Genomic DNA, 14,640 nt, shown 5'->3' with positions numbered 1-14,640 from the left:
CTGGTTTGGGAATAGCACCGCACAAGACCGTAGCAGACTCCAGAGAGTGGCCCGTTCAGCCGAATGCACAATTGGAGGGGGGCTTCCCACTCTCCAGAACATTTACAACAAGTGGTGCATGGGTAAGGCTAAGAGAATTATCAAAGACTCCAGCCACCCAAACAACTGCCTCTTTGAACTGCTGCGGTCAGGCAAGCGATACCGGAGTCTCATGGCAAGCACAGAAAGACTCAGAAGAAGCTTCTATCCCCAGGCCATCAGGATGCTCAACGAACAATAACACTATGTAACAACCATCAAATGCACTCACAGCACACACATCCACACGCACACACTCACTTTAAACAAACAACTCACTGCAGCACCCACTTTACACACTTTAGGACACCTAAACACACTTTATATTGATTGGTAAAGAATTTGCACTACAACCCATACCTCATTACACCTTACTGTAAATTGTACCTAAATTGTACCTCATCCCATTTCTCCTTTGCACTATATAGTATATTGTATATTAGTATATTGTATGGTAACTCAGTTACTTCTACTCTGCATTGAACATTGTACATATGTATATACTGAACACTTGTGTCTACGTACGTGACTTCTATTTTATACTACTATACTTATTTTATTTTATACTTATCTATTTTTGCCTAGCACAGTCTCTGGAGCATAACAGAAAGAAGCATTTTGTATAAAAGTATTCTGTACTTCTGTATGACAACTAATAAAGAAACTTGAAACTTGAACTTGAACTTGAATACTGTAGGTTTTACTATAGTTCATTACTAGTTTTGTTCATTACAATGTGAATACTGTAGGTTTGACTATAGTTCATTATTAGTTTTGTTCATTACAATGTGAATACTGTAGGTTTTACTATAGTTCATTACTAGTTTTGTTCATTACAATGTGAATACTATAGGTTTTACTATAGTTCATTACTGGTTTTGTTGCAGACACTGTGAGTGCGTCTCTCTGGCTAGGATTCAACTTGCCCTCTTCTTACTCTTGTGGAGCTGGAGAATAACCTGTCATTCTATACCTCGCTAAGTCTAGACGAGGACAACCGGCCTTTTGTCTGGCGCTGACCTTTCAAAAGGTGAATCCATTGTAGTTCACACTGCTAACACTGGGTGTGTAGCCACACTGCACACAGAATCGTATAACGTAGCAGACATAATATTACTGAATCAACTGGGTAATGCAGATGTATATACACTCCTCCTTGAGAGCTGTGGTCAGGTCATACATGAAGATGTGATGAAGTCTAGGCCTATACTCTTGAAGCTACATTAGATTGATTGCACCTCCCCTGCAGCCCTAATTGGCTTACAAGACACAAATTATTCAGATACTGAAGCATCATACATATAACAAAATGTATGCATACTGCATACATTACATGCAGAGCACACTGGGTAAACAAGACGAAAGTCTTTCTCTGGTCTGCATCCCCTTAACAATTGTATGTATTGAGCTGTACTGTACTGTACCCATTCTGCAATCTGTTAATAAACTTTTCAATCAACCAATCAAACACATGCTCATACAGTAGATCTATATGAATAAATGTCTGCAAATAAGTAAATAGCAACATTGCTTACTCTTTTACAGCACATATAGGCATGCTTTGCTATTCGAATATGTTATTTCCATGGCCTATGAAAGTCCAATCAATATTTGTCAACATGAGCTACTCTCTCCCAAAGCCAGAAACCAGAGGAGACTCTACTTGTGATGTCATCAGGTGTAAAGTGTGGGGGCTGATTTTGTATGTTTGCAATGATCCTCCTCCTAACCAATCACTAAAGCTCAAAGGGGATTTCATTGGAGTAATAGCACTTTTAGTGGCTGAATCTACACAGTCCTATTTCAGCACAGTCCATGCAGACTAACCACTAAATAACCTCTAAATCAGTGGTTCTCAAACTGTGGTACGCGTACCACTAGTGGTACTTGGTGGTACTGCTGGTGGTACTTGAAAACATTTACAAAAAAGCACACATTATTTATTTATTTTTTCAGTCAGGCCACTGAACTTAGAAGCAGGCCAGGCCAGTGTTTCTGGTTGCGGCGGCGCGATAGTTAGATAACCTAAGTGGGGAACAACCAGGAGATCACTGTGACAGAGAGTAATTCAGTATAAACAGTCATAAATCTTTAATTCAACTTCAGCCCTGATCATAACCTTTATTTTTATTAATTATTTTTGTAATGTCAGATAAAAAATGAAATACTCCCACTTTTCTGAAAAGAGTTGGTGTTAAATCTGACATTACAAAGAATCCATCAAAATCTGTGTTGCTGCTAATCATTGACACATGCCTAGCCTGTAATAATCCCCCCCAGAAAAATTTACTTTGCATTTGATATATTGAAAATATTTTACTTTGTGTGTTTTTTTTTAACAATAATTTGTGATGCCATCACACAAACTGGCATTTAAAGGGTAAAAATTCAAAAATGTATTGAATATGTGTTTTCTTTTCTTTTTTACAATAGCTTTTTTACAATAATTTGTGATGCCCATCACAAACACTGGCATTTAAAGGGTAAAAATTCAAAAAGTCCTGCACCAGAATGCAGGAAATTAAGTTTTTGTAACTAAATAATTGTGTGTGTGTGTGTGTGTGTGTGTGTGTGTGTGTGTGTGTGTGTGTGTGTGTGTGTGTGTGTGTGTGTGTGTGTGTGTGTGTGTGTGTGTGTGTGTGTGTGTGTGTGTGTGTGTGTGTGTGTGTAGGTGTGTGTGTGTGTGTGTGTGAGAGAGAGAGAATGATGGACAATTGCTTGCTGTGTGAGAGAGAGAGATAGAGATAGAGAGAGAATTAAGTACATTTGCTGAAATACAGTTGTTATTAATTTTCTCACTTGCTATGTGAGAATGTTAGTTATTATGTTCTCAATGCCCCTTGCATTGTATGAGTTGTGTGGAAGCGTTTGCTAGTTATAGTGCTATCCCTTTGTACATTGTGGCTGTGTCTGACTAAAGTTAACAATAAATAATGGTATTAGGAATACATTTGCCTCCTGCGTGAACTGTGCATAGCTGAATAGACTGTATTTTAACGTCGGTCATATGGTGGTACTTGGAGAGCCAGCTACATTCTCAGGTGGTACTTGGTGTAAAAAGTTTGAGAACCACTGCTCTAAATGGTATTGTATTACAACATTCCGACATTCCTTTTGAGCTTCTCCGATTGGTTAGAACGGGGAGACTCTCTGTGAAAGAGGTGTAGTTTTATATAGGGATGCTAGGGACATGTCCTACCAAAGAAATAGCAGTGAAAACCTTTAGTATTATGATTGTGGTCTTTGTCGGATATTTGCAAGTTTTTTGCTAATATAAGCATATCCATATCTATAAATCAACCATATCTATCTATAATTCCATCTATTGTAAATTACTTAAATAAGTGTGTACAATCAATTCTATGTGTGTTCATGCAGGGAATGTCAAATCCATACATTCTTGTTAGGAGACGAGAGTCTGTGTTCTAAAATTGTTGTAATCCAACCCTAACTAGCGACCAATACCTGTTTCTTTATTTGGTCTCGTGTCAGTCTTGTCTTCTGATCCCATTTCTGGAGAAGCATTTTGATTGGCTTAGTGACGACATAAAGGAACCTTGATTCCTCCTGCTCCTGGCAGAATGTAGACGGTCTGCCCGTTGCAATGATCAATTCCTCATTTCCTTGCAATGTATAATTTTCCTGTCTGTAATTTATTGTTTGATTCACTTGGAATAAACTGTTGAAAGATGTTTCTACCTTTCCTTATTGAATATTATTGATAACCATGACAATTTAGTTTCCTGGACATTATGGGCTTATTGCATATAACGCGTCATATCTCACGATCTATGGAAAAATACTGGATTATTTTGGAAAGGGGCGCTGTTTATTAGCGTGTAACAAACTACAGTGTGTAGAAATGAACTGATTAGTCAGTAATGGACTATGAACAATGCCTGTCAAATGAATCATACTATTGTCTCCATAGCTATAATACAGAACACACAATGGGTCTACAAACATCACTAAAATTGTCAATAACGCTGGCGCCATTTAGTAAAGATGGCGAAATCTTATGGCAGTCAATGAATTAAGAGACAGCCACCTACCATCAGGTCTGTCCCACAATGGTCTGATGATGTTGAGGCGAACCTAAGGGAGAGCTTCAGGACAACACACTGGGGACATGTTTGAGAGGGTCCACGGAGATGACATCGATGGACTATCCCACTGCATTACAGACTACATTAGATTCTGCGAGGAGAGCGTCGTACCCACGAAAAAGGTACGCTGCTTTTCAAACAATAAACCCTGGATTAACAAGGACATTAATGATAGGCCTGTATGTAGATACAAGCCTCACTAGATTGTGGTCTGACTGGCCGAGGGGGGAGGGGAGGCTTTATGCCTCTTTGACATTGGCATGCAGAAGATCCAGTGTTTTGTTTCCCCTGGTTTTGCAGGTGACATACTGGGTAAAGTTGGTCAGGGTCTTATTTAGGCCCAGTCCACACGATCACGGGTATTTTTGACACAGTTTTTTTTTTTTATTATTAAAAAAAAAAAACTCTGTCCACACGACTGGTTTAAACCCCGCACCGAGTGACATCATATACATGTAGTACAATGCCAAAGCAGTAGGTGGCGATGTAGTTCAATCATGAAGTCCATTTCAACTAGGGATGCTCGATATTGGCTTTTTTAACAATACCGATATACCGATATTGTTCAACTCTTAATTTCCGATACCGATATCAACCGATATCAACCGATACCGATATATGCAGGGTCCCCCCCCCCCCCCCCCCCCCCCCACAAAACCTGAATAATTTCAGGTAATTAACATTACATACCTCTTGTTGTGGAATTAACACAACATTATGCATACTTTTGACAATAAATAAAATCAGAATTTGTTCTTACTTGCTTGCCTGCCTGGTTAAATAAAGGTTATAGATTTTTTTTTAAAACCGATACCGATATTTTCCGATATCACATTTTAATGCCAATATCGGCCCTTAATATCGGTAGGCCGATAATATCGGACATCCCTAATTTCAACCAATCAGAAGGGTTTAGGGTTAATACCGGAAACTGAACTGAAGCCTGGAACACAAACATCCCTCCTTGTTCACAACCAAACAATTCTACAGTTTGTGGCTAGAACAACGTGCAATAAACAAAAAAGGATACATTCACTGTGTGTTCTGCCTCATTTGTTGATGAAACAAAACCAACATCAACACAATTTACCACCAAGAGCGGAGTTTAGTCTCACAAAAAGATCGCCGATTTTGTTAGCTTACATGCTAACGTAATAATAAACTAGTAACGTTAATGCTAGTAGAATGAATGGATGAAAACGTTATTTAACACATTGCAGAATGGGTACAATACAATACGGCTCAATACAAACAATTGTTAAGGGGATGCAGACTGTTGTAGTTTGGACTGGGTTCCTTATAACAATAACTTGACAACACGTGAGTTTAGTTTAGCCGCAGCTACAGGTTTACTCCTATCAGGTCAGGAATGCGACAGCAGACATCATCAGTCGATCACAACACTCTTCAACACAGACGATACGTTTCGAACAAAAGTTTGTTACAGTACAATCATTTTCATATAACGCTACTTGGGACAGCTCTGCTGTAAAACTGGAAATAACCTCGGTTTCTATGCCCACACGCAACCACTGCAACCGGGATGCGTGCAAAACTTCACCCTGGACTCCGGTTTTCAAAGACCACGGTTGCAGTGTTCCAAAACCCCGGTTGTGTGTGGGCGAACAGTGCAACCGCGCACATTAAGGCTTGGTTACATAACACCCCACGTGCGTGTGGACAGGGCCTTAGTCTTAGTCCCCATTGATACAAATAAATGCATCCGGGTGTTTCGTTTGAAGTCCTGCAACTGTGGAGTGGATGACGTCACTTGCCTGCACCACCACCACGCTCGGTGGAATGTTAACAGTCAGAGCCAGCACACGTGTTAGCTCTCGCGGTAAATAGTATGGCTGCAGACGCAGTCCCAATAGTTCAATGTCGGGGGAACAGACGCATTCTTTAACGCAAACTAAACTAACTAACTAAAACTAACGGTGATGTGTGTGTTAACAAAGACAACAAGGCCTCCACCTCTCCTCTTGTCGCTTTGTTTACCCCTGCCAGCGCGCACCCCCGTAAATCCCTCCTGTTCAATTATACTGTCCAGGATGTTATTGTTCAGCCAGGATTCCGTAAAGCACAGTAGACTAGCCTTCTTGTACTCACGTAATCGCGATGGCGATGTGATCACTTGGAATGATTCTTTTTGGAATGCCTTCTGGCTAAGGTAAGGTATATTCTATGTCTATTTTACCGAACCTGAAACGTGTTTTTCTAACGATCACAGTTTTGTGTTTTACCGGATGTAAAACATGCTCAGCAAACACGATCACAGTTTTGAGTTAAAACACCCCCCCCCCCCCCCCCCCCCCTTGATGATTTTGTGAAGGTACATATGTACATGTTATATACCTTTGATTTGGGAGTATTTGGGGTTTCAGAGAATCAACCAGAACGATTCGGGCTTATTGCACATAACACGTTTTATCTCATGATCTATGGAAAAATACTGGATTATCTTGGAAATGCACGATGTTTAGCGTGTAATAAACTACAAACTACAGTGTGTAGAAACAAACAACAAGGAAATCTGGCTCTAATGCGATGTAGGACACAGGCAGGCAAGATGACGTGTTTCTCCTTGCCAAGTCCTTATCCTTGTAGCACCCACTCAACAACAAAAATTATAACCATAGCCATATGAAATCCTCTAAATCCTCTAGAGTAAAGGACAGGGAATAAGGTGGTTATTCACCAGGAAGCTACTGATCACATACTGTTACGTTAGCAGCTATTTTTTGTGATTAGCAATAACATTGTGAATGGGTGATCAATAGAAGATTTCAATAGTATTATTCAGATATTAATTTGGTAAGGTTAGTTCAATTTGCACATACACAGTATGCCCAAGTAACGTTAGCCCAACCTTAGTGAAAACAAGTCACATTAGCCTATAATGCTAGCCATTAGCCTAAAGTTACTTAGTTGGCCAAAACACAGTGTTAGGTGACAAACAAACTCACTCATTTGGTCATCTTCTCTGTTACACACTCTTGGTTACAGGACACCGAATCCACCACAGTCTCAATTGCCGCACAGACACCACCAGTCACTCAGTCAGGCTCATGACTCTTGGCTCAGGTGCATGGTTCTTGTCGCCGTCTGAGGCTGCTGTGGCCTCCTCCTCATACACTTGTATCTCCTCTGTGCTGTATTCAATGAGTCTGAATGTGATGTCAGAACGACTCACAAAGAAACAAATGACAGATTGTTACTTTGTGGCATCTAGGAACCTTTACATGTCAGCTCATACTATTTACACGTCAGTTCATACTATTTACACGTCAGCCCATCTGACCACCAGATCCAATAGAATTTCAGATAAACCTATGGTTAACAGTAGGGGTGTCATGATTCTCCAAATCCACAATTTTAAGGTCATAATTCTATTGTATTATGATTTAAATGTAATTGTTTTTTTCACCACTGACGACTATGCCACTGTTTTGTAAAGATCAACAGATTGGTTTTATAACGGTTTGAATTGAAATTAAATTAAATGACAACTGTCATTTACATTTTCATTCTTTAGAAAGACATGGTCATGGTAATGTGACCCACTTGATGTGTGTGGCCAAGTTTGCAGGTATATCTAAATATCTACAGTAGGTTCTAAAAGGAGACTGGCATACATTAAAGCAGTGAAGTACCAAATGACATTTCTTAAGCCTTCCTTTAAATAACTCCAACAACTGAATGTCTTTATGTTTAACTGTACTGTATTATTGTTTCTTAACCTCTTAAGCCCTAGCCATATTTTCAGAAAATGCACCTAAAGTACATACCCAAGTAAATGGAAGATTGCTCCACTTCTACAAGGCCCATTAGCATGTTCCTGGTATCTAGGGACATCTATGGACATCAGGGAATGTATTCCCAGTGTCAGAAATAGTGTTGGTTACTATTGTAACCCACATGAAATATAGGGTTACTAAAACTAGAGAAAGACTTTTGTCTTGTTTACATCAGGGTCCCCCATTTTCAATTCATCATAACATTTATGACATACAGATACAGTAGTTACATCCAGACATTTATGACATACAAGATATACATATACAGTACTGTTTATTTACAGTTTCTAAATGTTGTTGTTTTCATAAAAAACAATCGGAGTTATGAGAATGTTGTCTAATGTTTTAACTATACTTTGGTGCATATTGTATCATTGTAGTGATGATTTAGAGAGATGGCTAATTGCTAATAGCCAATGCCACAATGCTAATTTCTAGCTTTGGGTTAATGGTGCATCACAGTGTGAATGTAAAGCTAATAGCTGGCTAATCATTAAGTTAACTGCTAATTTGGTTGGTAAAGCAGTGATGGCGCGGTCAAGAATTAAAGGTGCATTGCACTCATTCTCTTGGAATCAATACCACGTAAAATAATGTGAATCCCCCCACCTTCAAAACCGCTCTTAAGAGAGCACCACGGGAGGCCGCAATTCGAAACTGGCCCCGGTAAATGTCCAAACCCTCCTCCCATCCAACCCCCAATGTACAGTTTCCTCCCCCTCAAATGTATATTATTCTCTTTTTGAAACTCTGTCTGTAAATAAACAGTACTGTATATTTGTATGTCGTGTATGTCATAAATGTTATGCTGAATTGAAAATGGGGGACCCTGATGTAAACAAAAGTCTTTCTCTGGTCTGCATTCCCTTAACAATTGTGTGTATTGAGCCGTACTGTATTGTACCCATTCTGCAATCTGTTAATATCCTTTTCAATCAATAAATCAATCAATTCGGTTTTAGTGGGATAAACTCACTTTAATAGTTATGGTGCATTTACATGGTGAGCGATATGTTACAGGTAAAAGTGATTTAAAAGTATACATTGTTGACAGAATCCGGCTATAGGGCGACAATAATGTGGTCAAGAGGCATGGTTTCTATCTTTAGCCTTTAACTGGCGTGGTTTATTTATTCACATGGTATGAGCAGCAGTTCTAGAGTTCTCCTCTCACTGTGAGGCTGGGGGGCAAGAGGTAGAGTAGGAGGAGACATCTCTATTTATACTCGCCACCTGGTGGTGTTCTTGAGTGGCTCCGCCTAGAGCGCCCTCTAGTGGAAACAGTTATATATGCAGTTAGACAGTTACTAACAATCCTACATAGAACCTCTGACTTCAACAAATTAGTTTATTGTTTATTGTTGATGCTAAAATACTAGGGATGTCCGATATTATCGGCCTACCGATATTATCAGCCGATATCGGCATTAAAATGTGATATCGGAAAATATCGGTATCGGTTTTCAAAAAAAATATATATATATATATATATTTTTTCTTTTATTTCTATAACCTTTATTTACCCAGGCAAGCAAGTAGGAACAAATTCAGATTTTATTTATTGTCAAAAGTATGCATAATGTTGTGTTAATTGTGCTAATAAAGAGATATGTAATGTTAATTACCTGAAATTATTAAATTTTTGGGGGGGGTGGGGAAACCCTTCATATATCGGTATCGGTTGATATCGGCTGATATCGGTATCGGAAATGAAGAGTTGGACAATATCGGTATATCGGTATCGGTAAAAAAGCCAATATCAAGCATCCCTATAAAATACCCATTGGGATATGGAAATTCATTACAAAGAGAAAAAAAAAGGAAAGAAAATAAGTTAATGAGGTCTCATGTTAGAACAGAAAGAACATAGTCACTTCAACTTGCTGCACTATTTGTGTAGATTGTTTTTTTGTTTTTCTGAACTAGAACCAGAACCAGATAGAAGGATTCGATGATGGTGAGCCAAACCCTAGTGAGACTGGGGATGGTCGTAGACGCGGTGTAGGACCTGTCGTCAGAAAACATCTGACCAGTTCGACTCATCCATTCATTCTGATCCAGATAAGAACATATGCACACTATTAGCTCTAGCCGGGTAGTAGTAGTCAATACATGTCACGCACACACAAGGACAAGGAACTGAACTCTTTAGATCCCGGAAATCTCCTTAAAGGAGCTTTCAACTAAGAGCGCTTGAATCAAAAGGACTATTTTAGTTGTTTTTCAAGGAGCTCAATAGAACAATTTCTATATATAAAGTACTAAGTACATATTTTCATGCCATGTGAGGCAATAAAGCTGCCAACTGTTCAACTTAATCTCCGCTCTTTCTCCCGTGAATTATTCAAGGCTACCACTCTCCGAACCTAGATAAGATGTCAGTGTCATTATTATCATAGGAAAAGACTAAAGGCACTGAGTAAATTGTAATGAACCAAAGGAGAATATCATTCTTCTTTTGTTTTTTTCTTCTTTTTCATCTTTGACGGTGAATAACACATGCTAACGTTGACCAGACATGAACAAATTGCTCCTGAGCTCATTCAGCACCTTCCAAGTTCATCAAGTGTATACAAATCTAAGCAAATGAATAAAGGGCAGATGATTTACAGTTTTTTTTGTAGATACAGTACTGAATTTTGCCATCCGGACACATGCTATTTGAAATATGAATATAGAATATCAGGCCTATAAACGACCTTATTATGGCCAAGTCATACATCTCATATTTAGCTAATAACACTTACAATTATTGGTAAACAAACACTTAGTACAAGTACACTTTGGCTGCTGTTTTGATAGGGTTAGGGTCTTTACTCTTGGCTACATTTGAAAATGAAATGCAACATTAATTAATACGGACTGTTGATCTATTTATGTGAATTTATGTGAAATTAATTTCCGGACCGATCGGGTTAAAGCGGGTTAAAGCGGGTTAAAGCGGGTTAAAGCGTTATAAATTATGTTCACTATTTTATACTATAAAAAGATGTTCTTTCATTTACAGCATTTGTTTTCAGAAATCATTTAAATTGTACACATCTTGGGCATGAAACTATATTTGCACTTACAATAGGGACCAATTACAACCTACAAAAATATATATGATTTACTCATTTATCAATTTTCACCTAAAAGCCTAATATGGCTAACTAGATTTATTCAATATGACAACTAAATCTAGCTTGGCAATTAGGTTCAAACCCAGTGTACTCCAGTAAACACAGTGTTTTACCCAGTAAAAAACAACATACGGTTATCCTATAACCATAGTTATATGAGTATAGCGAGCGCTCTTCACTCTAGTGGAACCCTATCCCTTATCAATCTAATACTGAATAATTTTCTTCACATGTACACACCCATCCGCCTGGCCACACCCACATCCGCTCCTCTACATAAGCAGGGTCGTGGCCATACTAACAGATCCTTCCCAAGTCTTTCACCACCGAAGGCAAAGACCACGGGGTCCTCAGTGAGTCAGTGCAGAGCGCTCGCTATACTCATATAACTATGGTTATAGGATAACCGCATGTTATATATCGTATAGCTTACGCTCTGCACTCTAGTGGAACACAGGAGCTGAGCAGAGCGGAAGCTCGACAAATGTACCCGCTGAGGCCCCCCACAACCATCAGAACCGGGGAGGACCCGAGCTCCCGGACCCCTTAGAGGGGGACGGGAGGGAATCGGATCTGACTGTGCGAAGAGGGTTTAGCAACTCAACGCACAGGGTGAGCAGATCGTGGGACTTACCTTCACACAGAAGGACCCGCGACTACTCAGGCGCGCATCCCACATGCCACTAGGGTACGAACGGGAAGAAAAAAAAAACACGTTACAGCCCCTAACATCACAGGGTCAAAGGTCAATAACCCAACCCCGTGGCAAGGCCATAACAGCGGAACACGGAAGAGGACCCAGCCCCAGGAACAGCCTGAGGGTCAGGACCCCCCGGAAAGGGGGCCTGGTGAGGCCAACGATGCCATAGCATCGAGACCCCACCAGACGGTCACTAGTGACACCACCCCCCACATCGCCAGCGTATCGGACAGGGCCCAATCCAAGAGCATGCCCTTCCCCCCTACAGCACGCCGCCCTGAAGCACTCCACAGAGGCTACACCCCCACAACACTGTGGGGCCAGTCAGCACACTGGGGAGACAACCCCCAAAGAGGTTGATCCCTCAATCCTGGCAACAGGTCAAGAGCGTAACTCGACCTGTGCCCGGAGCACTGCGGACTAGACAGGCGCCTAAGGGATCTACTGTGAACAGCACCCCGGCGGAAGGGGTGTTCGGTATGCTGTGCACCATGTCGCAGCCTCCACAAACCCCGACCCCCTAGAGAGGCCGAGGTAGAGAAGGCTGAGACGATTGGCAGACGTCATGAAAAGTGCTGGGGCACACTCGCAGGCAGACGGGGTCAAGCCCGGTCTAAACCCGAGAGTCGACTCTGCTACCAACACACCAACCACCTCCCTATGTTTAGTTTAACAGGAGGCGGTTGTTCCCTTAACCCACCAAGAAAAACCTATAAACAAACTAGAACCCCCTCCACGCCGCTAAAGGGCAGCGAAAAGAATCCTAGCCTGGAGCCGACCTTCGGAAGCTGTGTAGTTGTTCCCCCCACAACCGACACACCTGGCGCCCACATTGCAAAAAACATCACCCGCCCAGAGAGGCCGTCAGCCCCCACCCGGCCGATCGCTTCCCAAGCAAAGTGTCCAGCTGCAGAGCCGGAGGCAATGCCGGCGGGGATTGCTCAGCGACGTGAGCCCCTAATACGAAACGCCGGTGGAGGTCAGAATGATCATCATCTTCTAGACACTCTGGGTGGCGAAGACATTATCGCTGTATTTCCTCGAAAAATAGTGAGAGAGAAAACAAAGATATAATGTTAACGCAGCTCCTTTTCTCCAAACGTAACTCCTTTCCAATAACTATTTCGGCACTAAACTCAAGTGGTGTATACAGACACTTGTCGGTGGTGAAAATAGGGAAGGAGCTGTTAGTATGGCCATGACCCCGCTTATGTAGAGGAGCGGATGTGGGTGTGGCCAGGCGGATGGGTGTGTATATGTGAAGAAAGTTATTCAGTATTAGATTGATAAGGGATAGGGTTCCACTAGAGCTAAGCTATATAACCAATATATCAGAATAAAACCGTCTATACCTCATATAACCAAAGGAAAATGAAATGTCTGTTTGTTCAATTTCTCCCTGCCACCACCCTTAACAAGGAATACTGTCCATCCAAAAGAAAGTAGGTTGAACATGAAGAAGATGAAGATTCCGCGAAGGTCCCGTGACAATGGAGACGAGGAGGCAGTGGGATGATGGCGACTCAAGCAGCACAATTCACTCAACACAATAGTTTGGTCTCAACAAAAAACCAGCCTGCACAAAATGTGCAGAGTAATCACTCAGTTGTCCATATCAACAGTTCACTTGGACTCAATACATATTTTACATACTACAAATATTAGACTGGGTCAGCACCTCCTTGGCTGTTGTATAACGTTTATTTCAGCTTCTAAGAATCTCTTAAGTATATTCTCTATATCTTCTATATTGATCACAGAGGTTAGACAAATCAACCCACCTGCATCTACCTGTTGGCGCTAAACTTGTGCTCATGTCCATGTCTCTCTAGATGAGGAACAAAGAGAAAAAAGTATTCTAGTGCATTTTGGGAAAAACAGGTCAAGTGCATTCTCACCTGCCTATTTAAATTACACCACCAGGGGGCACCAAATGGACTCAATTAACTGAGGGGAACATTACATTAAGTAATTTAGCTGACACTTTTATTCAAAGCGACTTACAAGTTCTATAGAGTAGACAAGTCAGCAGAAAGGGTACGACTCTTATGAGCATCAATGTTCATAAAAAAGTGCTGAAACTTGGGTGATGCAGTGATGAGTGCATAGTAGTAAAGACTTATTAGTATAGTAGGAAGAGTGCATGATAGTATGAGACAGTAAGAATGTTAGTTTTTATTTCATTTTAAAATGTAATTTCCGATATTGATTGAAGAAGTGTGTTTTTAGTCGACGGCAAAAGATTGATCGTGTTTCGGCTGTCCTAACTGTGGTGGGAAGTTTGTTCCACCATTGTGGAGCAAGGACCGAGAATAGGCGGCTTCTCTTTGATGACCCTCCCGGAGCTCGGATAGGAGGCGGCCAGAAGATGTAGAGCGGAGGGGTCTTGATGTAGTTAGAGACCATTGACCGGAGGTAGGCGGGAACCATTCCCTTCGCCGCACTATATCCCAGGTCGAGGACCTTGAAGCGAATTCGTCATACCTGTCTGGTGATAATAATAATGATAATAATGACTGCTGAGACACCTTGGCTACAGTAACAACAGCTACTACAAGGAGCTATTTCAACCAACTTTATAATTGTTGATTGGAATACCTTGGTAGTTGGTATGATTTCCTTTCAGTTTAATTTGTTCCGTTCATGGCAATGCACAGCTCCACAAAAGCACAACAGCATAATTTCATAAGAAAAGATTGTCTGTAGTGTGGTAGTGAAAGGTTAACCCGTTGTAGTGTGGTAGTGAAAGGGTTAACCTTCCGTAGTGTGATAGTGAAAGGGTTAAAGTAGTAATGATAGTAAACAAATGAGTCCATTTTTATCAAATGGTCGCCTAA

General features: G+C 40.8%; 1 protein-coding gene across 1 annotated transcript in view; it reads right to left on the bottom strand.

The window, feature by feature from the left end:
• Positions 1 to 7,236: 7,236 nt before the first annotated feature.
• vtg3 (vitellogenin 3, phosvitinless) overlaps positions 7,237 to 14,640 on the bottom strand; it is a gene marked incomplete at both ends in the record, with an annotated part of 78,598 nt that continues 71,194 nt past the window's right edge. Inside the window, one exon of the mRNA XM_084308470.1 lies at positions 7,237 to 7,351. Coding sequence (XP_084164596.1) covers positions 7,237 to 7,351 — 115 coding nt within the window. The remainder of the gene's footprint in view (positions 7,352 to 14,640) is intronic.

This window comes from Notolepis coatsorum (genome assembly GCF_963971535.1).
Source record: "Notolepis coatsorum genome assembly, chromosome: 2".
NCBI classification, from domain to species: domain Eukaryota; kingdom Metazoa; phylum Chordata; class Actinopteri; order Aulopiformes; family Paralepididae; genus Notolepis; species Notolepis coatsorum.
The sequence above is the reverse complement of the archived record's forward strand: the minus strand, read 5'-3'. Positions and strand labels throughout refer to the sequence as shown.